Genomic DNA, 27,971 nt, shown 5'->3' with positions numbered 1-27,971 from the left:
TCATGAACAAGGTGGAAGCTTGAAGTATGTCTATGCTTATAAAAAAACAAATTTACCACCTGTGTGGGTCATTCTGCCAGTCTCTGTTCTTTACTATTGTGTGCTCCTGCCTGAAAATATTATCATCTAATCAACACAGACTCACCAATACTGATCTGCAAATCTGATTTCAAATACAGTATCTTACTTTAGAGAAAATCCGGTGTCTGGGTGATGGTTCTCACTTGCAGGTGGGAGAGAAGACCCATCCTCTTCTGCAGAGGTCTGAGACAATGTGTCCAGAGCTTCCCATGCACTGTTTCCAGAAGGAACTGGGGACTGAGGAAGGCAAAGCAAAGACTTCATTAAAGCAGATGACACCTGGTTACTGATGGAATAGATTTTGCTATATTTTTCGTCAAATGTCTTCATCATCTCACAAGACTGGGTGGCGGTAAGTGGAAAGCTTCGCGATCTCAGGTTGTGCACTTTTGCTACTGGTGCTACATGGGAAATTGCAATAGCTTCTGCAGTGAGAAGGCCTGGAGGATTTTTGGTGTTGGCATCATTGCTTTTCCCTGAGCTGGCTGCAAGGATGTCCTTGGGACAGGAAAATCTATCTAGGCTCTTTGTACCCATAACCGCAGATGACTTTGACTGTTGTTGGCTGTTTTCAGAGTGCTGGTGAAAGGTTTGGCTGAGATGGTTTGAGGCCCCTTCTGACCATTTTGCAGAGGGAGAGTTTTCCTTCTGGACTGATGGTTTGGGGCTCAGCCTTCGGTGTACTTTTTCAGGTGACTGCGGAGCACTCAAAGATTCAAATGAGCTTATTCTTTGTTTGATCGATGATCTGGAAGTCAGGCGGGATAAACTGGATTGCAGTTCTTTGGTGGAAACACTCTGAAGGCTGGAAGGACTTTGATCTGCCTGTGGTTTGAGGTCTGAATTCACTTTCCTCAGTCCTTTCAGACTTTGTCGAAACCAGGCTGGCTTAGGTGCAACAGGAGGGCCCTTTTTCACAGCGTCACTTTCATCTGATTTTAATGCTTTGGAACTGGCTATTTCTGATTCTGATTTCTGCAGAACTGCCTCTGAGTTGCTTCGATTTTCATGTCCTTCATTTGTGTCGATGCCAGGTTGCAATTCTAAGTGGCTGTTGTCTTCGCTCATGGTGGGATTAAATAAACTTTTTATGCAGTCAGAAATCTTAACCCAAGGATCTTCTGTTGTAGTGTCAAGAGTATAATCTACCCGTGCTTGCCTCTTAAGGACAGGCCTCCGTATTGATGAAAGTGGAGATCCTGTATTAGAGAAACATTATTATCAAGCTGCCTCATACTTCCCCTCATCCATCCTTTACCTGTGTGTTGTTAGTACTTCATTAAATTTGAATTGCACTTGTCTCTGAGAAGTATATTTGTTTCTAGAAAATTTAAGCCTTATTTAAATTCACAACTCTTGATCTACAAGTTCTGTTTCCTGATGCTGAAATGATCTGAAAAACAGGGCTCCTCCATGCTCAGGAATATGATCCCTTTTCTAAAGGGTCCTGTAATTTCCAAATTGGTTAGATGCAGTAGACATGAATTGGAGCAATTTTTTGTTTGTGCAGTTGCAGTTATTTTTGTCTGCAACAGTGTAAAGAAAGATGTATTGTATAAGTAAGCATTACTGATTTTCGTGATATGAACCAGAAGTTATAGATTTACATAAAACAGTTTAAGTTGGAAGGAGCCTCTTGAGATCATTTAGTATGTAGAATTATAGAATCGTTTGAGTTGGAAAAGACTCTTGAAGGCTATCTGGTCCAAATCCCCTGCACTGAACAGGGACACCTACAGCTGATCAGGTGATCAGAGCCCTGTCCAGCCTGACCTTGGGTCTGCAGGGATGGGGAAACCGCAGCCTCTCTGGGAAGCCCGTGCCAGTGAAAAAAATATATATTCTTCCTTATATCCAATCTAAATATCCCCTCTTTTAGTCTGAAACCATTTTACCTTGTCCTATCACTATCACTACAGACCCTGATAAAGAGTCAGTCCCCTTCTTTCTTACAGCTCCCCTGTAAATACTGAGAGGCAGCGCTGAGGTCTCTACTAATACTGCTTCTTTCATTCTGTCAAGCACAAGAAGATAGTAATTTATTACCAGTGATATGTACAATTATGGTACTTGCCTTGAGGCTAAACATAGCAATGTATTCTAGAAATGCTGAAATAAAACTTGAATGTCATTTTTTCGCTATAAATAAGGACAGGCTTATTTATATTGAAAAAATACAGTAATAGTATTCTTGTCCATTTTCACTTTTTACAACAAATCGTCTAGTCCAGTATGCTGCTTTTAATGTAGATTCTGTTTTGTCAAAGACCAATCAATGGATTGAAATTTCTTCAATTCAAAAATTACAACTATGGGCGAAGTCTGCACGTAAAGAATGCTACTTTCAGCTGCAAGAATCATATCAAACATACCTAAGTTTGGTTTTCTTTCTTGATCTCTGCCCGCTGGAACAGCAGTTATGTGTTCAGAAGCTGTAGGAGAAGTGGTGAAGACACTGTGAGTTACGTCTGTTTGCTGTCCCTCTAGCATTGGTTCTCTAACTTCCTGCTGAGCAAACAGGAAATAGAAGTGTGTCAGAATGTAATTATGCAAACCACGCTACATGACTGCGAAGAAAAATGCATTTTCACCTGTTTGTAATCTGGTAGAAGATATTTGAATAAGAATCAAGTTTTTACTTCTGCTTGAGATGTAATCCTTATGCAATGAAATTGTTTCTCTGTTTCAAGAAAGCCAGCGTGGTATTTTATGGTACTCTTGCAAACAGATTGAAAAAATGCAGCTGATATCTCAAAAATGTAGTCAGTGGCAATAACACCATAAACTAATTTCTTCTGATGAGCATCTTTTGCACCAAGGACAAGCTGAATAAGCTAAATCATTACCTTCAGAACTCTCCTTTTTTTGTTGTTTTTTTGTTTGTTTGTTTGTTTGTTTTTCACTGGAAAAATAGAGTGAAAGGATTACCTTGAGGTTACAATGAATGCTACTCAACACCATAAACAGATGTTCTTGAATTACTTGATTCTATTGTAACCAGTAACACCAAGCTGCCATCCTATGGTGCTGGTAGAGCTGACTGATATGCACTTAAACTACAGAATTACTAATAGGAAGCAAAACCAATCAGGACTGTGTATGTCCTGAAAAAAAAAAAAAGCAAAAACAACAGTAATAGAAGAATTCCTTTAGGTTTCTGTAATGTGGTGGTGGTTGTTATGCAACTTACTTATTCTAGGAAAACCTTTCTCCACATTTACAGCAGCAATGAAACCTTCTCTTCATGATCTAAAATGAATTCTGGCAAGAAACTCTTTCTTCATGGGACTTCAAGAAATATTGCCCTGAGACATACAGATCCTCTTTCCAGAGTAAGTTTTCTTCAATAATAGAGAAGCTTTTGACTTTTTTGATCTTAAGATCAATTATTTTTTGCCTTACTTGGAATAACTGACAGGTGAAGGTTAGTGAGTTGTATGCAGTGGTAAATCCAACAGCCACTTGACAGCTTCAAATTTAACTTCTGGTAGGTAATTTTCTAGTAGCTGTTGATGAAAACTGAAATTTCTAGAATGTTAACATTATAGTCAAAGTTCATTCTAAGCTGCATTGGTCTATTTTGACCTCTGCAGTATGGGAAATGTATTGCATTGAGTTCCGTTCATTTTTGCTGGCATATTGCTAAACCCCAAGGAAAGAGGTTCCATTTTTAAACAAGCCACAACTTTGTTTCAACACGCAGATCTCGCAGTCCCTCACACTTATGCAACTGTGAAACACCTTCCTTCTGTCTTAGCTAAGAAAAGGAACCGAGTAACGTACAAATATACGCTCAACTGGCTTACTCCTATATTCTCAAAACTGAAGGCCTTCAAACCCTCCCCCCAGGCCTCACAAACACTGACACTTCTCTTTTTTATCCTGGCTTACTTCCTGTTATCACGCACAGCCCTTCTCTTTGCCCTACTCAGTCCCCTGCCTGGCTTACAAATGCACACACATGTTTTGATTTACCTGCACATTTGCAGAAGGTGATTCAGATGCATCAGATACAAGCTTTTCTTTTCCGTCTGTAATGCTCTGATCATTTCCTGTGCAGTCCTGCTTAAAATATTTCCTCGGTGGAGGTTTGGGCTTTGATGATTTAGGTTTTCTAACAAGAATCTCTGTTGATTTCTTGGCATTTTGCAAGGGTTGACCTCCTTCACTACAAGTAAGAGGGGAATTTCTCTCAAAATTGTTTCCAGACAATGAATACAGCAGGCCAGGCTGTCTGGTAATTGGTACATCAATGCTGTGTACCCTTTCTTTCAAGTCACTCAGTTGATATGCAGCACCATTACTACACAAGGACCTGGGGTTGTAGCTGCTGTCACTGCTGGAGCGAGTCATCAGTTTCTGGGTTTTACGATTGCAATAAGCAGTGTTCCTTTCAATATGCTTTTCACATGGGTGTCTTCCATGCCAGCTTGTGTCTAGTCTTTTAACACCTGTATAAGAAACACAATCAAAATGTCTGGTTAGATATGTGACAAGGGCTTACTTCTATGATCCAGCTGGTTAAATTTGTAGCTCTCTCCTACCATCATCTGGTACAAAGTTATGCATCAAACAATATAAAGAGTTAAAGGCTTGTGAGAGAATGGTCAGTGGTTAGAGTTTTGGACAGCAAAATAGCATCGTTTTCCCTATATTATATCAGTATCAGGTGTATGGTTTACTGCTTATTTCTTTGGTCCTTATTTCTTCAAAAATCAAAACTACTGCATGTCAGTGAATGCACTCATCCCCTTACCTTCACTATTCCATTGATGTCTCTCCCTTCCAAATTTGTTGTTTTCCACAGCTTGTGCAACAGCTTCTTTTAGTTGCTGCTCAGACACCTAGGAAATGCCACACCATTACACTCTTACAAGGTTACTGTGTAGTGAGTAACATTTAAACTTTTATTCCTCTCACAAAGCTTCCCAATCCCTCTAAGTCTTCTAATTGAAATGAATAGACCTATTTATATCATTTAGCATTGCTAAAGGTAAACAATTGCACACCTTTATAGTGGCATCTATACTAACAGAGCTGAAATTTCTCTATGCATGTGCTATTTACATTGGTTGTTTTGGTAAAATAGGATCTACTGATAAATGTATTTCTGCATATTTCTCTAGAACTTTAATACTGGGTTTTATCAGTGTAAGGTAGTTTAACGTTGATATTTTATGATAATTTAATGCAACAAATTCAAGTTAATAATTTGTGCTGTAGTTGGTTTTAAGAAGCATTCTGGAGATATATCTGATTTTACAAAAATTTTACTTGGGTAGCAAACAGCAGAGGAAGACCTAAATTTTAATTACCATATAGAAAATGGTTCTATAAACTCCTTTTCTGGGGGGAGGGGGATGCAGGAGGGAGAGGAGAAATATATATTCCCTCCTTCACATCTATGTCTTCTTACTAAGAATTATTTCTTGAATAATGTTCATTTTTCTGATGTATATAATTTTGTTGATACCTTAAATATTATTCCTGTGATTTCCTTACAGCACATAAACTGTTGAAGCAATCTTCAAATCTTACATGACTACGTGCAAGAACATATCCTAGGTTTGTACCTTAATCAGTCTCATATGCTTGCAACGATGCTTATAATGAGATCAGCATCTTCGTTAGCAACATTTTTTTTTAACCTGTTTGGAGATTAACACTTCTTCTCTTTCTTAATCTTAGTTTATCTTTACGTGTCTTACTGAAAATGAGAATACAGTGCTACCTGTGGTTCAGGGTGTCTGCTGATAATTATCTGCACCGCACCGGGATCACAATGGCTTAGCACAGCATAAACTTCATTCAGAGTCATATTTTGCACTGATGCTTCATTAATTTCAATAATTTCATCTCCACACCTGCGGAGACATTTAAAAGAAAGTGTGAGTAAAACATTTTTTCTCCCATTTTTGTTTCACCCATGCAGAAATGTTCAAAAAGCGGATTCACGTGGTTGACCTCTAATTTGATCACAGATTTGAACTGCATTGTCTCATTGTTCACAGAAAACAGAGCTGAATGTCAAGTTTTCTTTGATCTACTGCATTGCTGCATGCAGCTTATGAACTTCATGCTTAGCTACTCCTACTTTGTGTCTTTGATCTTTCTGCTGTATGCAGCTCAGCTTCTGTTTCCACCCACAGCTTCCTTCCGTCCTACCAAGTTAACACTTCTCACATTGTCATGGTCTGCTAGTGTTATTTTGGTTGAGAAAGGATGTTCGTATTTCTGCTACATATGAATAGCTTGCTAACACAATTCTAGTGACAAACTATTGTAATCTTGGTGATGCATGAACTGGATCTTTCCAATCTGTCCACTCTCTTCCTTTTCACTACAAATAGTCATATATATTAAGAAGCCTTCTGAAGGCACTGATTCATATCAAACTTTCCAATAGTGTGCAACCACTTTGTTCTTTCAGTTAGGCACCTAGGCATGCAGAGATAGAACCTAAGTTAAAGCTTCACTGAAAAAGCTGTGTACTGTTCAATTATAAATGTGCTCAACATGACTACTTGAGCATAAATTTTATGAGGTAAATTTCTATACTTCCACTAGGGTTCATTTCAGTAAAACTGCATTTCCACTGGGGAAGATGAGACAGGTGACAACAGTCCCACTGGGCTGTGATGTTTCTGGCTATCGCAAACGTTTGCATTCTCAGACCCTCAGAATAGCACAGGTACTGTTAACCCAAAACCTCCATAAGGCTCCTGCCTCACGAGATCAAATATAAAGTCATTAAATATATCAGAACAATGGAAAAATTTTATCATAAGACAAACTTTCTCATCCTACCTGAGTCTCCCATCCATATGTGCCACCGAACCTGGTGAGAGCGTGTGAATGAAAATGCCTGAAATACACTGGAAGTAAGGGATGCTGCATAACCCAATTCCAAGGCCAACCCCTGGCTCTGAAAAATTAGTGATAATAATAAGAAAAAAAAAGCATAATATATGGTCAAAACAAACAATTGGAGAGAACACTTTTAAAAAACGCTGATTTCAATTTACTTAACTTATTCTGTACGTACCAGGAACCTATTCTTGTGTTCCTGAATTATACGTATTACACATAGGATGCAATGTAAGTTTATTTTGCAAAACATATTTTTTTGTGACAGCGGAATTCAAATGACATGAATGAAACAAAAAGACCAAAAATTAAGGAGGTCGTTTTTTGATATATACTTTCAATCCTCTTTCTGTTTTCTCCAATACAGCTCAAGATTTCTGCAAATAGACTTCTTTGTTCTGCACGCTTCAATGTCAGATCCCATTCTGTTTGGTAAGTCACTTCATAGAAACTTTACTTTATTCATTGTTTTGTTGATCCTGTGTTTAAAAACGTTTTTCACTCAGCTATTGCTCATATATAGGAAAAGGTAACAGTTGGAGCAGAAATGGCAGAAATACAGGAAGACATAAGTATATATTTTCTTTCTTTTTAGGGCCATCTTCAGAATGAAGCATACTTGAATAATTAAGGATAAGAACTGCATAGGAATTAGTTGTTGCTAAGAGATTTACTTTTTCATCTGAAGGATATGAATATGACAACACTTGAGTGAAGAAATGGTATAATTGACTCTTGAGGACAGATGGTATTCAAAAGCCACTGTTGATAGATTGTTGTTAGTGCTGGAGGCACCACGGTCTACTTTAGTATATTAAAAAAAACTTAGTTCAGGAAAATAATCAGGTTAGTGAGGAAAGACATGCAGATAGCACATGAGTGATGATTTGTGAATCAATGCCTTGTTTGCCAGTGCTAAGTTAATTAATTAAGTAATTTTAGCACTTACCTTTGTTTAGGCTAACTTCCATTATGACCCTGTCATTGGGCTTTGCAGCATTTAATAAGAACACTGGACTTTCAGAATTGAAAGAGCTGTTTTCTTTGGTTATGCATATACTAGAGCTCAGTGACTGACACAAGTGGGGTGAGAAATAGCTGGAAGCAGAATGAGGTGTGCTGAAGCTTGTCCTGACTGTGAGTGTCAGAAGACCCTTTTTGGCCTGTTGGAAAGAAAAGATAATGATTGAATGGGTCGAGCTTACATGCATGTTGCGTGTGAAGACTGAAACTGTTCTGGAAGGAGAGTACATAACCTTGAATTTTTGTAAAGCATCATAGTGTGTTAATCCATGCATTGATTCTCCATTCAGTTCTAGGATTTCATCACCTGTTTTTCAAAACAATAAAAAAAAAAGTTACTATTACTGTATTGACGTAATAATGGATGCAGATGTAAAAGTCACTTATGGCTCATTTCTGTTAACCTTCATCTTCACTTAATCCTCCTTTAGATATTCTTTGGGAATCTGGAGTGGGAAAAGGGAGAAAAGATGGATTTCTCACCTTCTTGTAGCCTTCCATCAGCTGCAGCAGCTCCACCAGGAAAGATGGTTTTGACATAGATTCCTATTGGCCCATAAATGCTGTCTTTCCCTCCAACAATGCTGAAGCCCAAACCCTAATTTATGGAAGAAAAATGGTGTGTGAGCCTAGGTTTAGTTTTCATATCCTATTTGCAGCATCATTGGCATTAGCTACATGGACAATACTAGTAAACAAAATAGTATAACCTGTGAAAGACAGTCAACCACATGCCAGTAGGAAAAGCAAATGAAAATTTCAGCTGAATACTCTCACAATTCAGTTGCAATCAATTAATTCCCCATTATGAACACATAAGAAAGCTTCTACATTTCATTTTGCCCCTGGACCAGTACGTGACCTTGAGAGATCCATTTATCCGCATTCTTGACTTCCTTTCCCATAAATGAAACTGATAAAAGAACCATAGAAGATCTTGATCTTACAACTAACTTCAGACACTCAGATCTCGTGGTGATATCTTTCCCTTATCCTCTACCAAACAGGTTAATGTGTGTTGTAAATTTAAGCAATGAGTATAGATCCTTGTAAGTAAATGCTTCTCCTCGATTATTCTTTTTTGTCTTTCCTCCTTATATAAGAGGTCAAACTATCTACTACTCTCAGAAGGATCCTGTCAGACTAATTCATACCTCTGGGGCCTTAAGTGAGAAATGAAATTACTGAGCTGATGATGTCCTTCTGTGCTCACAAAATACAGACGGTAAGTGATGATTATGTAAATGATGCTTATCATACGTCATATAACAACTTCTGAGAGGTATCTCACAGCTTAAATAGTTACAGATAGAATATGAAACAAATAAGTTTTAATAACTTACTCAACAAGTTCAAGAGGAATATGTCTAAGTACATAACTTTGGTATCCTGTATTCTCTGTGTTCTGCTGTGAACTGGCAGTCTACAAGCACCCTGAGTACCTGAAGTCATTATCAGTTTGCAGTTGAGGAATGAAGCATAACACCATAAGTAAGTACACCATGTAAGTCAACAGAGCCAGCCTCACCTTCCCTTGTCCTTTCATCAACACAATATTAGAGATTACCGAAGCCTGTGAGCCACAAGATGTATGCACCAGCTGTGCTGTACTTAGTGATCTAGATGGCCTTGAAATTGCCTGTGAACACAAAAAGTACAATTTTCATGCAGAACCAGCCATTCTTTGATGCAGATTAGGGTAACTCGTTTATTTTAGATTTTCTTATTTACAACCAATGCTACCAAAGGCTTAAAAAATCCTTCTCATTTTGAGAAGCCAATTATTATTCAGCTAATCACTTTCCTGGACCGCACTGTGGAGTTTGGGGCTTTTTATGTTAAAACAGATCTTCTCTATGGTACATTCAGTTGTTGGTGGTCTGTGTTATGCTTTCTTTGAATGCATGTGAATTGAACTCTGAGGTCCTGCTCACTCAAATTGTCCAAAACCAGAATGAAGTTGAAATTATGTGGTGGTATAGAAAGATACATTTGTGCTCTCACTCGATTCCCCATGCCCAGATCCCATTTGTGGCTTTTACTGAAGAATTATATATAGTACTGAAAAGGGATTTCATTGACATAGTGCCTTTCCTACTCCTCGTGGAGGAGAGTTAACAGATGTGCCAGAGACTGGTGGTGCCTCTGGTGCTGTTTTCCCTGATTGGGCCAGAGAGGAAGATGTTTGGATGGGAAAGCTGGCCGCCACCATCAATCAGAGATTCTCAGTGTATTTTTTCTGTTTTTTCAGGTAATTTCCCATAGCACTTACTGGGGTTCTCCTTCCAGAGCAGTCCAGCTGTTGGGAAAGTGATTTCCGATTGGTATGGAGGGCATGAGGCTGCTGCTCTCTGAAGGGCACAGCTTTCCGGGGTGCTGTGCAGTCCATGTCCCCTATCCAGTATGGGTTTACACCTGTGGGACATGGGAAGAGGGGCCAAGTTACTACTCTTGGCTTTGGAAATCTCGGCACATTCAACTGATCAGGTAAATTTCCCTTAGAAAAGGTTTTGTGGTTTTTTTATTTTCCCCAGCTGTATATCTCTCTGAAGGGTGACATCATTTTAATTCTAACTGTGGGAATAACAATTAGCAATAATTGTATTAAAAACAAGCATTCCCAACCAGAAGAGTATCAGCTTATTTAGAGTATACTTTGATAAACATATAGTGATTTTACATGCAAAACCCCTGATTGTAGGGTTGCAGAATATGAATACCAATGCCTTTATGTGGCAGCAGTTTCTTAGCTGGGGATCTCAGAGTGTCTGGACACCAGCTGTGCTATCTTCCAACACTGCTAACAGAGTAATGTGCTGTGCACTCCCATAATACTGCAAGAGAAAATATGATTTCTTTGTAACTTACTGGTTGAGTTACTGCGTGTCCGCTGACACAAGGCTTTGCTTTGCAGAAAACAACCATTTTGTATTTCCAAAGGCCTTTCCTTACAGGTTGGCATTTCCTTCGAGGTGAAAAAAACAAGAGACCAGAGAATGTATTAAGGAGAAATACCTCCATCTGTTGACTTTTTTCTAGTAAGACTACAACTATGCAATAAATTCTTGAAAGTGATCTCAATTTAAAAGCAAATTTTCTCCTAATTTGGCTTGTAGCTTGAAGCAAAAACATTGAGCAAAATCAATTACTTAAAATATACAAGATGATAATGTAGTAGATAGCTCAGTGCTTTGTCAAAGAAATATGATTAAAACTTGCCAAAGCAATACGGTAGAAATAGGTTCTGGTCTTTAAACAGAAGGGGCATAAAATTAATGGACATCACCAGTCAATTCAGAGTAACAACGCTTTGATGCATGGATCAAGTGTAGCCATCCTACTCCAGTTTTTGAGGATGACTGACACTTTCAGACACTTCTTTTCTTAGAAGAGCATTATTTTCAAAACAAAAATGTTTGAGCTCAGTTTTACAGCAGTGAATTGGTGTCTAATTCCTACTCGTCTTTGAATAACGCCCAAATATGTGTGTTTAGCATCACTGAGGACAAGGGTTGAGCATTTTTCAAAAACTAAATGATAAACATATGATAAATGTATATGTAAGGAATAATGTCTGGATGCATGTGTTTCCTGATAGTCCTGTTTCTGTCATGACATAGGGAATGCTACTGATCGTGAAGGAATCACAGTCAAAAGAGGAAAATTACTGAGCATAGGGAAATTGATTCAGTAGAACTCCAGGTATAGAAGGCTTTTGCTCAGCGGTATTCTGCAGCAGTAAGAAAGCCACAAAGAACTTTCAGAGTCAGTCCCATTTATTCTAATGCCTCTGGAGCCAACAGGGACAAATACTTTCTTCCAGAGTTTAGGAGCCAAATTTTCAGCAGTGCTGTTTTTGTCTTAAGAACTGATAAATGGTAATTCTCCTCTTTGACAGCAGGTGGAGGCATTTGTCACGTAGCTAAATCATGCTAGGGCTTTCAGTTCCCTTTCGAGCTCTTGAGATTAAAAAATGCAGAGAATGTCCTCAAAGAGGCGTTGTGGAACTGATTTTGCAGTGTTTCTTGTACAAGCTAGCTTGCTTGAAAAGCCTTTACTTTTAACCCTTAAGTATTTTGATGCAAATTTGTCTTTAACTGCACGGGTCACCTGCCTGAGCCTTGGGTGGTACTTTGCTACAGTAGTTTGAGATGTCTCTGGCCACTGAGCTGCTTAAGGAAGAGGGAAAAAAGCAAAACACTTGGCAGAACCCTGTGGACATGTGGGTGAGACAGTTCATTACTCTGCACTCCTGGAAGGGAGTGCTCTCTACACAGGCCTGATAGCAGGTCCAGGCAAAAGTACTTCCTCAGTCTAGGATCGTACCACAGTTTTCTGTGTGACCTTACTGCAGATAATAATAATTAAACAAAAAGTAGAAAAAACTACAATCAGATTATAACTTTTGGTTTTTTTTTTCCTTGAACATCAAGACGTTAAGCCTGCAACAAGCCTCTGGCTAAACTCTATTGTCTTCCAAGTGGCAAACGCGTGATGGGGGACCAGCCTCCAACATTTGCAAGTGAAAAACTTCTAGTGCCTTCTGGTTTGGGGTGGTGCTAAGGATCTAATCCAAAGAAACAGATCTAAAGGGTTTCTCCTAGAAAGATTTAGTGATAACCCAGGGTTGCTGACCTGCAGATGCCTCCTGTTTCCCTCTTTCTATTGTAGACTCCCTTAACTTTTATCACAAGAACTTTCTAGCTACTGATCCTTGAATTAAAAAGAAGGGGAAAAAAAAAAAAAAAAAAAACCCAACCAAACAAAAAAAACCTATCTCTGCTTCAATACAGCAGCTGCTTTTTGGCTTCTGGATTCACCAATTCTTAATCCACCTCTTCTTTTTCTCAACTTCCAAAGGGAAAACGAGCACTAGCAAGCCATGCGTTTCTAAAAGGAAGGATTGTACAGACTTTGCTAGAATTTCCCAGGGCCTTGGCTTCTCCATAGCCTCTGGGGAAAAAAAAAGCTGTGCTGAAAGCTACCAGTCTGACCACAAGAGGTTTGGGGTTTAGTCAGAAAGAGCAAAACCGCGTCCTTCAAGTGTCTGATGCAAGAATTCCCTTTCTCTCAAGTAAATGTTGTCAAATCACCCCACAATCACAGGGGGGAAACACAACATTCATGCTTACTTTGCTAGCCATTGCTAGCCATCACCATGCTCACCAGCTGTGTTGTTGATTGAATGAGAGATTCAGCCTCTTTGCTAGACAGATCTTTAAGTGATTGCCCATTTAGTGTTAACGTTTCATTCCTTGGACTCAGATGTCCATCCCTTAAAAAGAAATAAAGAGTAGAGGAACATGAATACATATCATTTTACAGACAAAGAAAAATATGGCACTATTGTGTTATGTGCCTCACTTCAGGAGTGAACTGCAATCTCCCCTTTGCCTTGAAGAGAGCTCTTTCTGGCATGTTTCGATGTATTATATACTCCATTCCTAGTCTGTGCCTTTGCTATTGAGGCTCTTGTTTTGCCTTAAGTCTTCAGCGCCAAAGGGTTTGAGCTGCTGATACATGTGCTATCTATGGGGACAGAGCTCAGATGTGAGACATTGCCTCCCAGTTTCTTTGTTTCCCTGTCTGGAAGCTCCCATACTGACCAGCTTGTTATACATAGGTAGATGCTCAAGGAGTACAGGCTTCTGCCCAGGGTACTATGACAGCATAGAATAGCCCAAACTTGTCACTGAATGCTGGCTGTGCAAAATCTGTGCAGACAAATAGTTCACTTACAAGCTTGCTAACTGTACCTGTTTGATGTGCCTCCAGCAGGTACCTGGCAGCCTGAGAACCCCTTCCAGAGAGAGGCGCAGTTTGGACTCCTGGAAAGCTTGATTCCTGAGCTGCAGTTTCCTCTGGTTGCACACAATCTGCAGATGCAGTTGTCCTGATTCAGAAAGATGAAAGATTGCATTAAAGGAAAAGTACAGTGGATGCTAAAAGTTGCATACATTGATACTGCATCTTGTGAAGAAATGCTGAAAGTGATCTTAGAACCAGGTTGCCTCCAATAATTGGCTTTTAATGGTATGCAGTTGTGAAAGAACAATTGTATTATAAAGTCAGCGTTTAATAAAAATTGTTTTCCTTAGCTTCTGGCTAAAAATAATGAAGACTGCTGCATATAGGGGAAGAGAACTGATAATACATTTGTAATAGCAGCTGGCTAACTTTTGCTCCTGCTGACAATCATAAGAAAAAGGCAGGGAGGAAAAGTAAACATACAGCAGAAAAGGAAATACTCCAAAAAACATGGTAGCTCTGAATGAAAAAGAAGTGCATACAAAACATGAGGAGCTCCACCCTGGCTGCTGACTTGTTAAGTAGTGGGCAGGGGAGCAAAGATGACTGCAATGCTGGAAGGTTTTGTCCTCTCCAGTCTGACTGAGGTTACTGTAGTCTGTGTGCTGCATCTGGAGGGCTAATTGTAAGCACATTTGTAACACAGTTACGAATCATTAGCATATGGGCATACAGAAATAGTCTTAAGTCATGTGAGTAAATAAAGCAAAGAATGGATTGACTGAGCATACAAAGGACAGTGCTTTTGTCTAGGAAATGCAATCCTGCAACACAGACATTTTAACACTTAAATAGTCTGAAAAGATGAAGAAAGCTGGAATGTTAGAACAGAATTTTTTTCTCCATTTTCTCAGCACACCTCCTAATTAAAGTCTTCATTCTCTCTTTCCCTGCCTGCACCAGCCTCCCCAGACAACACAAAGTGAACAGGGTTCTCAGCTTGTTTTGGATCCAGACTTGTCCCAGCAGGACTCTATGACTGAGACAGATTTCAGACAGGGATGTGCACTCCATACATCAAGGCAGGCCTTTGTCAGCAGCACTGCCTTGTTCACAAGGTACAGCAGCGGTCAGCTGTCTGTATTGCTCCAGGGTCCCCTTCTCAGAGTGTCATGGACTATTTCCAGTGATTTGTAGTTCTCTGACAGCACAAGGAAAGCTATATAACCACCTTCTTTAGCATCTCTGGAGCTGCTTTCTCCCCTAAGCAGAGTTCATCCAGCCCTGAGGGTTATTGTGCTCTTTCTCCACAAATCAATAGGGATCACATTATACCTGTGTGTCAGCAAAGGCAAACTTGGAATTTACAGCAATTTCAAGAAAGGTCACTATCATCCCAGATGTCTGTTGGAGCTTGGTTCCCATTCTGAAACCAGCCAGAGTAAATCCAAGGCTGTGAATGAATGGTGTATTTGAGTTTGTGCCCTGGACTCACTACAGACTGAATTTAGTAGGTAACAGATAAGGGCCGTGCTTGTTTTGACTGACTTGTTAACTCTATGCATTTGTTTGCATTCCAGATTGTCTGCACTTAATGAGGAGCGTCTGAATTTTATGAAGTTCTTTTGTGTTTGAAGAGTGCTTCCAGTGAGTAATAGGTAAGTGTATGAGTATGGACAGGATTCCATTTTAAACCAGTTTGTTTGAACTCTAGTATTGATTTTATAACTTCTGCATTTACTTTTCTCCCAAGGTAAAATATTTTGGGGAAATATATGCTTGAAATCTGGACCGTTAGGTTCTTTTCCATCTCATAGCACTGCTTTAAAGTCTTCAGCATGGTAACAAAATTAATTCTGATGTCTTGAAATGTCAGATCTTGAGTAGAAAAAAATACCCATTTTATACATCATGAGAAATTACAGACCGGATTCTGTATATGTGAAGCATCCATTAAATCAACAGGGTTCTTGAAAGAGCAGTTTGCTAATTCTAAAACATAAGAGATGTAAGATAGATATTAAAGGTAGGAGCATAGGAGCCCTTATGATTGTGTTCTGCTCCCTTGAAATATACAGCTGTTCTCTCACTGCTGCTGGTCAGGCACACACACAGAGCTTCATGTAGCTGCTCTCCTTGTCCATTTCAGTCTTAATTTCTACTTAACGGTGGGCCTCTTCAGGCAGCCCCCAATGTCTCTCATGCTGATTCCCTTCCAAGAACTTGTTCTTAGTGCACAGCTGCTGCACACATAGTATTTATAATACTCTTTATAATTATTTGTCAGAAAGGCATTTGGCTATTGTCAGTTTCCCAGAACATCATAGAGGTGCAGTGTGTTTGGCTCTGAGTTTGCTTATTGCAGCACCCTGTTAGCCCTTTGGGGAAGGTGTTTTGTTCAGTGGGACAAATGCAAGGCTGGAAATTCTGGCTTGTATTGGGACATGCATGTGAAATAACACCAATGAGAACTTAATAGAATATTTTCTTTCCAAGAGCAATCAGTTGCATGTGCTTAGAAGGAAAGAAGCTAAATTAATTGTGTGTTGTAGAGAAGTTTTGGGAATAATTTTTCTTTAACTCTGTGGTCATCTTACCAAGTTGGGCAGCATTTCAAATAGGCTGTGTGTGTCAACAGTTTTTTAAATGCATTTATGTGAATTACTTAAAAAACAAGTTTATTGGACAGGCAGGACATGTGGCAGTATCTGTTATGTTGTCAGCATTTGCACTTCTTTTGGGCCCTGGATATAGATCCTTGTATTCACATCCAAGTTATTGCAACATGACAGAAAATTAATAAAAGCTGTTCTCTAGAAAAGTAAACATTTGACCACTTCAAGTGCCAGCAGTCAATTTGCTTTGGGTTTTGCTCTTTAATGTCTTTTATTTCCTGTCTCACTTATTATTATATGCATAGAAATATTGCTGATGGTTCCAAGAGTAAAGGCAGTATTTGTTTTCATTCTCCTCCCTTTTAATGTGCCCTGCTGTTTTTGTGTGGTGATTTATAGCTCTGTAGCAAATGCTGAAAATTTGCTAAAGTGAGATTGGGAGGTTGGGGAGGGAGGGAATAGGCAGGTGGATTCTAGGTCAACTTTGCCTACGCGGTATTAGTGCATATTTTTAAGCGCGTATTTGCTGCCAGTGAATAGAATCTATCTGCTTCTAAAGGGCTTTACAACCCAGCTCTTCAGGACTCAGGGGAAACTTGTGTTTGCATTGCCCATTACCATGAAACCAAAATGAAGATGGTCTGCAGGAGTGCATTATAAACAAAATTAGTCTTTAAGCTGAATCCGTTTGGCTGAAACGTTCAAATCAAAGGGGGAGTTCAAGAGTCTTCTTAAATGCATTTATGTTGCAGGTGAGAGTAAATTAGTATTTCATGTGCTTTGCTCTGGAAAAGTAATTTGCAAGTCCAGGCAAATTCTCTCTTCCTGCTCCCCTTCTTTTGTCGTGCTCAATGAAAAATTTCAGAGGATGTTTTTCTATCTGCCATTTAAGAGATTTTTTTTTCCCTTCATGTTCTCATTAGACATTTCTAACCCTGAATCCCGTCTCTAAATGTCTCATTCCAGATGTTGTTTTGAAGTAAGGGTAACCATGGCATCTATGAAAAACTAAAACACTTTGTGTACTCTCAGCGTAAGGCACAGTAGTTAGATTGTCTGAAGTGAAGTGTTATACAAGGCTGGTTCACGTAAGGTCTTTGACTCTGTTAACTAAGCATATGACAATGAGCTGATTGACTGCTGGTTTAAAAAAAGGCCAAAAACACATAAAAAGCAAAAAAATAAAATAAAATCTAACAACAGTACAATAGTGAATTTAAATATTTGGCTTTTCTGCCTTCCCAGCTGTGAAATGGCTGGGATTTCCAAGTGGAAGATGAAGAGAACGCAGCCTTTTGGGGTTTTCTTCAAGAAACCTATTTTCCTGCATCATTTCTAACAGAGAGTCTCTTTGGCATAAACTGACATGACTCCACTGATTCTGACATCCCTCAGCCAAAGCTTTGGTCCTCCCAAAATATTTATAGTAGATGTAATTCATTTTCCCAGCAGTATATTCCCTTTGCAATTAATAAAATGGTAAAAGCCAGGAAGCCTTGGGACGATGCAAGAATCGGGGCATGGGATTCAGGTTTTGCCCTAGATACACAATCAGCATATCAGATATTTCAGATAGACCTTTCCACCCATCATCTGGGCTCTGATTTGTTTTTTTGGGGGGCAGCCTGTGCCCTGGCCAACATTTTGCTGCATGCACTGTCTTAGCATTACTGCCTCTTTCCCAACTTGCTCTGGGGATAGCATGGCCCTGATGTCACATAAGCAAGGAGACTGGGAAGATGGACAGAGCAAACAGAAAAAGGGAGGAGGAAACAGAAACGTCCAAATAAATGTAGTCTCCTCTACTTGCTTTGTTTTTCCATCCTTGCCATAGGCTCATGTTCAAGACATTACAGTCTGTTGCCATAACACTTGTCCTGGTACCAAGGAGCCAGCTAATTGGCTTCTGCACAAAGGCAAGTTAATAATAATTCTTGTGACAACCAAGGGAGAAAATGACCTTTTGCATTTTTTTCTCCTTGAAGCAGAGAGTCAGGAACCAAAGGAAGCAAGGACAGAGAAGGTTCTGGAACTGAGCGGAGCAGTGCAGATCAGTTTGAATTGAGTGTTCACATAAAGAAGCAGTCCTTCCCTTTTGCAGTCTATTCTAGATTGTTTTTTCACCCACTTCTTCCAGACTCACTGGTAACTATCAGTGCTTCCCAGGCAGTCCTTGGTGCAGGGAGGAGAGCCCTTGACTGAAAAGGAATGCTTCTGGAAGCATCTCTCCAACCCCGTGAGACAGCTGCTTTCCAAAGAATGAGTCAATATTCTCTCTTCTTGTCCATCTGTCAAACTACAAAGCCTTGGATTTTGTAATGACACCAGCAGTCAAGGCTGTCTTCAGCAATTTGCTTTGTTAAATGCATCGGATATCAGATACTATCGGATATCAGATACTACAGACACCAAAAAAAAAACCTACTAATTTTGTGAGAAGCAAACTACAAAGGAGATCTTTTTATTTATAAATTGAGAAGCTGGTTTCCCAGCTGTGTCAGTGCTAGAGTAAGTGAGCCTCATCTTAGAAGCTAAGTGGTCCATGAGCTGGTCGGATGGATGATGCCCAAGTAACATCATGTGCTGGAGGCTCAATGAGCTAGAGTCAATATGAGTGAATCTTGGAACACGGAAACCAAATGAATTAAAAAACCATTCTCATTACTGCTAGCAGTCCATTTAGAGGGGGAAAAAAATACTGGCTATTTAGAATATATAATGAAAGTGGAGGACATACACTGGAGTCTTTAATGTGAGAGATTAATGGATCAGACTGAGAAATTATTTCCCAGGTAACATCTTATATTGCATATGTTACATACTGTGAGATTTTGATCCAGTGTTTCTTTGTCTGGCTGTGTGTGGTGATGTGTTATTTACTACTTTTGTTTTTAGTAGAATCAACCAGACTGAAAGAAAGAAATGGTTGGGAAGTCCATGAAATAATAGCTTTCTGGTGTGGTAGAAAGAGCTGTAGGGGGGCAGAAGAAGAAAAATATGTGCCTCTGATCCATATGCAGAAGTCCCCAAATGTTTTGCTTATGGCTTGTGTAACAGTGAATCTCATGCAATTGAGTGGGTACGGTTCACAGAGATCTAGTGGGTGGCAGCCGTGGCCAAGGCAGGGAGGGTGGAACTAAATGATTTTTAAGGTCTCTTCCAATCTAAGCCATTCTATGATTCTATGAGATACTTCAGTTTTTGAGTAGAAAAGTAAAACTAATGTTTGGAATACGGATGTTCTTGGTTCTCCCCTAGTTCTGAAGAAGGGAGGCATAGGGAACATTAAATCACGCTGCATGTTTAAACATTCCTCTCTCCTTCCATGTATGACAGAAAAAAATGAAGTTGTTCAGTTGCATGAGAGTTACCAGCACCTTCAGAGACATACTTAAGACTGTTGGGAATGGAAAGCAAAAGAGCAGTGGGATAACCTCAACAACACCACAGAAAGAATGGAATCAATTTTCTTGAACAAAGGCAAGGATCCTTCAGCTCTGAATCACACGCTGTGAATTTCTGAAGTGTCACGTGGAGATGAAGAGTGTGTCGTACTTTAAGACTTGAAAAACTCTTGCTGACTTCTTTCTTAAACAGAGAATCTTCATGTTTAAGATAAGACACGTGGTATAGAAAGATGATGACAGGCTTGTGCCATATGGAAAATAGAAATCACTGCTTTCATAATGTAGGGCAGAGCCTCAGTATGAACAATACAGATAAGGTCGGTGTAGCTGTTACTGAAGCTCATTCCACTTAGCATGCTGAGATAAGACTTCTCACAGCCACTGATCCATGATTCTGAAAGGCAGGAGAATTAGCAAGTGGCATCTGAAGAAGTTTGTATGGTTATGAGAGCTCTGAAAAGGGAATTTAGTGTGCCCATTACCTGTAGTGTCAGTGAGACCCCAACTGCACTGGTAAAGACCTAATTCTGACTGATTTATGTCAGTCCATCCAGGTTCCTGACCCTCCCTGTTCAGTGACACTAACACACCAACCTAAGAGGGGTTGATTCCCTTACCAGTGATATTTATGTATACAACAGCATTAGATATGAGAATTACTCTGTTCCCCAGATGCCTGTTTGAGCTGCTTGCCAGGTAGAATACCAAATAACTTACAGTCTGCAGTAAGATACTGAATAGTTTCACAAGGGTTATGGATCACAACTGTTATTGGAGCCTGACGTGTTTTGGAGGTATGCAAGAAAGCAGGTTGTGATAACTGACACACACCCAAGAAAACATTTCAGCTGTGCTAAAAAGAGAAAAGGGGAGAGTGACAGAGGCCAGCTCCTTCGTTACTCCCAGATGGAAATCAGCAAAGTGTATACAGGCTGTTTCCAAATGAGAGGAGGTGCTATGGTTTTGCAGGTGTATTTTTGTATTTCAGTCATTTCCACCTACTTAGGTTTTCTGTCAGAATGCAATAGAAACTTGGCTTGCTTTTTGCCTTTTGTTCTGTGGTTTTGCCTAGGGGCTGAAATACATCATCAACCAATTTCTGTCCTGCTGCAGACTTTGCACTATGGGACTATATACTGTGATCATTAATAAGAAACTCAAAAAATAAGGGGAGATTCAGATTTTCAGTGCAATCTGTCTTTAGATGTAGAGGCCTGGTTTCATCGCTTTTTACTGAAGGTAAGTAAAATAAAATAGAATACGTAAGAAAAATAGCGTAGGTGAAAGAAACGTAAGCACTACTACATAAGAAATATAAGCCACTGTTTGATCGTGTAAAAAGCAAATGATAGGAGGTATTAGAATGGTATTAGATGCCATGAAGGAAGATAACAGACTATTAAAAGTCATGTCACTGTTGCAGTGACACACCAACCGGGAGAGAGAAAGTGAGCAATTAGAATATGTCAAAGAGAAAGAAGCATTTCTGAAGGCTTCTAAAGTATATTGCCTAGGCTGAGAAATGGCTGGAGATCTGGGGTTAAAATAGTTGCTTCTGGATTAAAGAAAAATGTAATATTTACATCTCTAGAGAAAGGGACATCTCTGGTTTAGAGCCATCACTCCCTCCTTTCTGAATCAGAGAGAAGGAACATCTGCCTGCACAATCTCCTGTGTCTTTCATAGTATTAATATGATTTATACTTGCGTAGCTTGTGAGGTCTCATTGTATCACACTTTACACATACATTTTTCTATAGTGACAGCTCTGTATGTCAAGCATAATACATATTGCAAGTAGAAAGCACCAGCTGTGCTAGTCTGCATCAGTGAATGGCCTAGCAGCCACTGATTTCTGTGCAGCGCTCATCAGCAGGGTGCTACAGGGTGGTCAGGAAGCCAGTACTTTTTCATGCAGTTTATACACAGAGAAATATTGCAAGCTCATAAGCTCTAACAATGCCAGGTGGATTTCTATGTTCCTGAGAAATATGAATTAACCCATCTAGTAACTTCTGCAACAGAAAACCTTACAATATAATACACCACAGTGCCTACCTTGATAAGTAACTTTCTTCTCATGTTGTTGCAGTTTGAATTTGCGGCTGCCTTGGACTGGGCTGTGCTGCTGATGACACATGGAGGATCAGGTGGGCTGTCTTCTGTCTCTGATGTGCTTGGCAGTTGCACTCTAGGGCAGCAGTCAAATTCCTCTTGACCCCAGTTGGTGGAGATCTCAAAGGGATCGGGACATTTCTCATCAGGACTTGACCCATCATCACTGTTTCTGGCATTGCACAGTATAAGTGATCTTGAAATGGAGCGAAACTTTCTTGACTTCCTGTTGCCAGTGTTGCTCTTTCGATCCATCTTCAGAGAGCTGGTGGTGCTGCTCTTTTTCCTATCGTTCTCCCATTTATGTGGCATGATACCTTCAATAACTTTCTCTGCTTCTCTGTCGCAAAATATCCTCCAGGAAAGGAAATACAAAAAGTAAGTTGTAATATATCCCCCACTTAATAACCTACACTACTGAAAAGCCCTAATGAATAAATCGAATCAACAGAGCCTTTCAGTCTCCTAACAGCCACGTGACAGCTCATGACTTGCTAATTCTGTTTCTGTGCAGTGCTCTACTAAATTCGCCTTCACCTTTTCATTCTCTTCACATGCTCCCCAAGCACAATGGAGTGCTTTTAATAAATGTTTTTGATGCTTCCATTGTGCTGCTTCCTCTTGGCTTCTGCTGAATTTGCATGTTGAAATCCCAGATTGAAAAGGAAGATACTTTAAAAGCATTATTCTATCCAGCTAACATTATCTGAAAAGAGGAAGCTCCTTTTGAAGTTTAATTCATGAAACCACTATAATTCAAAGAAGATTAATCAAATTGTCAACGTTAAGTTCTCTGCCTGGCACATCTGATTTGTAAGCGGCTTAGCAGAAGTAGATCTTAGCCATGAGAAGGTAAGGAATGTCAGGAGCTGCAAAGCTCCTACCTTTGCAGACCAGAACTCACTTAAGACTCACATTTACCAGTAATACAGAGATCCAGTGAAGCACTTTAGATGTGAATATCTGATTAGGGATTGAACTCTATAAAGGAATATGGCTCCAATGCATCAATCAAAATGGGTTCCATTACAGGAATGGTTTGTTTCAGTGTGTGATGCAGCAGAGCAAATTAAGAGAAAGTGGAAGAAATGCTACATGATCAAAATGTGGCAGAGGTTGGAGCTTTTGTAGAATGAAAAGAGTAATGAGCATGTTAAGATAACAAAAGGGAGCTTTGTTAAAAGGGCTTCCTTTTTCTCTCAAAAGTTTTGCAGAAATATTTTGTTAGGTATATGTCAGCATTAGAAGAAAATTTCAACACAAGCAAATCTAAACCAGTCACTTTGACTTACTTGCTTGATTTTGATCCCTGTTTGTCGCAAGAGCTTTCCTATTCACAGTAACTGATTGATACGTGTTGAAACTAAAGGATTCGTGTAAATGAAAGAATATTATACTGTAAACTGAAAATGGTTGTAATTTAAAAAGGCATTCCCAAATATACCAATGAGAAAAGTTTGCACAATGCTTTACAAAGTGATTAGCTGCTTGGTTTTGGTTCTGTGCAGAATTAAGAAGGAGAATCTGCATTTTGTACCCAGAACGTCACTGGTGGTGCAGAAACAGAAGGCAGTCTTTCTAAAGGCTCCATACAGCCATGACAAGAAACATAGACCTGCAAATTCTAACCAAGCCAGACCTATGTAATAAATCATAAGGATTATATTTTTCACTTTCTATCTTCTCATAGAAATAGCTACAAAGAAAAATATATAAAAAATGATAAACAATATGCAGTTGAGTACCCATCTCAAGGAGCTATATGGCATTGCTGGAGAAATATACAATTTAGTGTGAATCACAGTTTGTTTGGATTTATAAAAGTTAAAAATTGCATGTAGGTTTTTCAGGAGGAGAGAGGCCCCTTTTTCCACCAAGGCCTACTGTCCTTTCTGGTGTATTTGATAGATGATTCTCCCATAACTTTGAAGTGTAATTTACTTCTGTCACAAAAGTCCTAATATTGCTCTATTCCCTGATGTCTCTTCCCAAACAAAATCCCTAAGGCTTCAGAAACTCATGCTAACACTTCAGAAACTTCTCAACATTCCCAGCAAGACATTGTCCCGTGGCAAACTTAAGAGTTTGAACATTTCTAGAGAGCATGTCAAGTTGTTTTCTGCCTTTCTTCTCTTTGTCTTTGGGAACCTCGCTGCTGATCTGGAAGAGTCTGATCCCACTGGATAGGAACATTGCAACTGAAGTCACTGGGCTCCCAGCCTTCCCCACTCTGGTACAGTGTATTTTATTCAGTGCATGAAATCTTCTACTGGTTTTTAGTGATTACCTTCTCTTCTTATGGATAACATAATTTGCATCCCTGGCCAATTGCAGATACAAGTGTGGATGGAGGACTGCCCAATGCTCCCTTTGTGGGATGTATACTCAGATGTCCTATTCAGCAGGAGCTCTGTGAGTATGCAATGAGAGGAGGGGATGGGAATGAGGGGATGACATGGAGCTCAGCTTTAACACATGGTCTTTTTGGTTGGCTTGCGAGATTATTTCTCTAGGATTAATTTCCCCTTCTGCACTATTGAGAGAAGTTTGTTTTTAGAGTCTCTATGATGAAACTTAGTTTGAAACGCAGAGATGAAAAGTGCAATGAATTACATTAGAACAATAATTTTGAGAACTGAAGTAAGGAGTTGTTGACATAATTCAGTATCACAAGCTTGCAAATTTTGTACATTTTTCATTGATTACATTAGTTACAAGCTGTCTGACATTTATTGCTTCTAGTACATGAAGACCTTCAAGGCTTGCTGATTTTTATTGATTGTGTTTTTAGCATTTTAGCTAGCTCAAAACTTCAGTATACCATAACTTGTATGTATCTAATTTCAACATGTGAGTTACAAAACCTGTTTATATTGTAAAGTTCTTGTTGCATTTCCTGCATGTTTGAAGACATCTTTGAAGAAGAGGAAAATGAAATCTGGCCCATTAAACCAGTGTAGTCTTAAAATATATATATATATAAAATAGGATGGTCAGGATGACAGGAGCTTCACACCTTGCTGTCATATTGGGGTAACTTTTACAAGTGCCTCTCCTCAGCATCTAGGTAGAAAGCAAGAGAGCTAACTGGCAGTAGAACATGCAGCACTTGAAAGTCTGCAGAAGTGACTCTTGATCCTTCTGTGGTTCTGGCAATCACTATTAGATACGAGCAATAACAGTGTCAGAAATGAGCCTGAATTGTGCATTCAGACCTAAACAATCTTGCCTTTGGGGAAAAATTAGAAGAAATAGCATTTTTCATTCAAGGATTTCTGTGTTGTACAAACATTAACTGCACTCTTGCTTCCCTGAAGAGAGAGAACTTTTAAAGAGCCATTAAGCAATGGGTAAGCAGGGGGCTTAATAGCTTAATGGTCAAAATACTGCTCTCTGGAGACTGGTATGCTAGAATGAAGGATGGGGAGAGATGCAGGAGCCCTTCCTCACTCTGCCTAAGGCTGCTGAGCTTAAGAGCATCAGTATCAAGCACTGCCATGAGTAGTAAGTGCTTAAGAAGTTGTCTCTGTTTCTAAGCACCTGGGATGCAGGGCACGTGGAAGCACCTGTTGAAACAGGGAAGGAAACATTGCTCTAAGTGCACTCTTCTTTCCCACCCCCCTGCAATATGGTACCTTCAGCAGAGAAAACGTCTCTTTTGCCATGTAGCATCAGTCATTTCCCCTACCCTCTCCTTCACCCCCATCAGAATGCTGTTAGCTCAAAGACCAAATTTAACCCTGAGTGACTTACCAGGTATCTCAAGGAAAGCCAGCAGCTGCAGTGAAAATAAACCCAGTAGACCTGGAGATTTCCAGTTAAATACTTGCTTTTGCTGCAGCTCACAGCCCAAGTTCTAACTAAAACAGCATCCTTTCCAGAGCTGCTGGTTCATAAGTGACAGTAATACAGGAGGCACCAAAAACAGAGTCTGTACATTTTTCAATAAAAATATCCAAAAATATTATTTTACACAGCAAACAACATCACAAGTGCTAGAGAAGCTTTATGATTCATTCCATATTCCACCAAATTTACCTCAAGGTATCTTGGGCACAGACAATTACTTCAAAGCCAGTTCTCCAGACCATTCATCTCTTCCTCCTGTGCACTCACTGCTTGTCATTTTCTCTTGCCATTCTTATACCTTCAGCGTGCCTGATGGAAGTTGTCTGTGGTTTGTAATGCAAACCAAATGTTCTTTCTCTTTTACTTCTTTTTTTTTTTTTTTTTTTTTTTCACCCAAGCTTTATTTTTCCAGCTTTAAGTCTAAAAAGCCTTAACTCAGTCTGTCTTCTGCAAACAAAGTAAATGATTTGAGCAGTGCCCATTTGGTTCAAATTTTTTGGTTGGATATTATACCAAGCATTTACAAGATGTAAATAATTTGAAGTTAGCTCCCAGACTGAATGGGAATGCACTGCTGTTAACCATACAGTAGGAAAGTTAGAACTTTTCTTTACTAGCAAGACAAGTTTTACGTTGCCAAGTACGAACAGCTTGATATCTTACATCCCATTTTAATCATTTTGTGATCTCCATCAGATTCATAACTGAGCAGTACTATTAGAACCGAATGGTTGCAGAAGCCAAGGATTTCCAGGCAGTAGGAAGTGCAAGAGATTTGGAAGCACTCTAATAAAAGTTAGAAACTCTTGAGAGTTGAATTTACAGGTTAAAAAAACCCCTCTAATTCTTAAATAAAAATGCAAAAGGAGGAACTTACAACAGCGAGGCAGACAAACCTGACTCCTGCAGAAGGCTGTTCCTCTTCATAGGCCTGGCAAAAAAAGACAGAGTGAATAATTGAAAACACACTCTGATGGTGTCACGTGGTTTGGTTTCAGTAATTCTGCTCAGTACATTGGAACGGAGCTATTGTTTCCTAATTGAAGAAAATGTCAGCAAGGATAGATAAACAAAAGCAACGGGATGCAGTATTGGGGGAAACTTTCCAGTGGGCTCCCAGCTACCCATAGATGACAAGACTATTTAAGGAGTTTGTCTAATTTGTTTTTACCCATCGCTTTCTGGTCCTAGGATTGATGGGGTCCCAGCATGCTGAACCTACTGGGGTGTGGGGGGGAATCTGTGCTAATCAAGTGCAGGATTTCCTGCTGGATGCTGAGAAGGCAAGCATGTTTCTTGTAATTTTTAGCAGATATTTTAAACATGATGCCAGTAAGAATTTCATAAGCAGTTTCTGTTCCAGGAGCTACTTCTGAATGCCCATCCTTTGTATTTCTCACTGTGAAGTGGCATGGTCTCTTTAAGCTACCAGTTCTTAGGTATTCTCCCCTTGATGTGCTAAACTGCAATTTTGTGATCCAATCTTATCAAGGACTCAGAAAACTGTTGCTCTTTCCACGGAGCATCTGGGAAATGAGAGCTGCGCCGCAGGTTGCCAATTGCCTCAATTACACCTTTAATTTGCTGCAGCTCTCAGTCCATTCTGTTATTGTGACAGCTCCCCCCCAACAAAAGACTGAATTGTACGTGCTGTCAATGCTACCTTTTTGCCACATCCTTGGCTATGATCAGCCGTGTCTCATCAATTAGAGTCTGCTCTTTCCCACCTGTCAATTCCCAGCTCTTCTCACACAGTAACAACTGAATTGTACTTTCTCTCAATCATAGAATCCTAATATCCAACCTGAGCCTCTGCTGGAGTGATTTAAGGCCATTGCCTGCTATCTTACCATTGTTGCCAGGGAGAAGAGGCTGAGCCCCACTTTGCTACAGTCTCCTTCCAGGGTGTTGAGTAGAATTGATAGTTTATGAGAGCATTCCCAGGAGGTGTCCCTGTTTCAGTCAATTAGCATTAGAAATCTCAGGGAATTTTCTGAGAATTTACAGACTCCCTGTTGTGACTTGTCCCTGCCTTCCATTGAAAGCAGCCTCACAAGCTGGCTGTGAGCTTGGATATTAGGAAAAATTTCTTCTCCTAAAGAGCAGTGCTGCAGTGGCACAGCTGCACAGGGTATGGTGGGGTCACCGTCCCTGGAGGTGCTCAAGAACCATGGGGATGTGGCACTGAGGGATGTGGTCAGTGGGCATGGTGTGGTGTGCTGGTGGTTGAACTGGGTGATCTTAGTGGTCTTTTCCACCCTTAATG

General features: G+C 39.7%; 1 protein-coding gene across 1 annotated transcript in view; it reads right to left on the bottom strand.

Annotated features, from left to right (window-relative positions):
• IL16 (interleukin 16) overlaps nucleotides 1-27,971 on the bottom strand; it is a 39,838-nt gene that overhangs the window by 4,033 nt on the left and 7,834 nt on the right. Inside the window, exons 2-17 of the mRNA XM_072345650.1 lie at nucleotides 26,583-26,636; nucleotides 21,800-22,211; nucleotides 13,728-13,864; nucleotides 13,138-13,246; nucleotides 10,840-10,936; nucleotides 10,244-10,386; nucleotides 9,500-9,610; nucleotides 8,455-8,569; nucleotides 8,205-8,278; nucleotides 7,898-8,111; nucleotides 6,889-7,006; nucleotides 5,813-5,945; nucleotides 4,838-4,925; nucleotides 4,057-4,532; nucleotides 2,454-2,586; nucleotides 188-1,280 (exon numbers count right to left, since the gene is read on the bottom strand). Coding sequence (XP_072201751.1) covers nucleotides 188-1,280; nucleotides 2,454-2,586; nucleotides 4,057-4,532; nucleotides 4,838-4,925; nucleotides 5,813-5,945; nucleotides 6,889-7,006; nucleotides 7,898-8,111; nucleotides 8,205-8,278; nucleotides 8,455-8,569; nucleotides 9,500-9,610; nucleotides 10,244-10,386; nucleotides 10,840-10,936; nucleotides 13,138-13,246; nucleotides 13,728-13,864; nucleotides 21,800-22,211; nucleotides 26,583-26,632 — 3,503 coding nt within the window. The 5' untranslated portion in view covers nucleotides 26,633-26,636. The remainder of the gene's footprint in view (nucleotides 1-187; nucleotides 1,281-2,453; nucleotides 2,587-4,056; nucleotides 4,533-4,837; nucleotides 4,926-5,812; nucleotides 5,946-6,888; nucleotides 7,007-7,897; nucleotides 8,112-8,204; nucleotides 8,279-8,454; nucleotides 8,570-9,499; nucleotides 9,611-10,243; nucleotides 10,387-10,839; nucleotides 10,937-13,137; nucleotides 13,247-13,727; nucleotides 13,865-21,799; nucleotides 22,212-26,582; nucleotides 26,637-27,971) is intronic.

The sequence above is a fragment of the Excalfactoria chinensis genome, chromosome 10 (assembly GCF_039878825.1).
Source record: "Excalfactoria chinensis isolate bCotChi1 chromosome 10, bCotChi1.hap2, whole genome shotgun sequence".
In the NCBI taxonomy this organism is placed as follows: domain Eukaryota; kingdom Metazoa; phylum Chordata; class Aves; order Galliformes; family Phasianidae; genus Excalfactoria; species Excalfactoria chinensis.
This window is presented reverse-complemented; position numbering and strand designations above follow the sequence as displayed.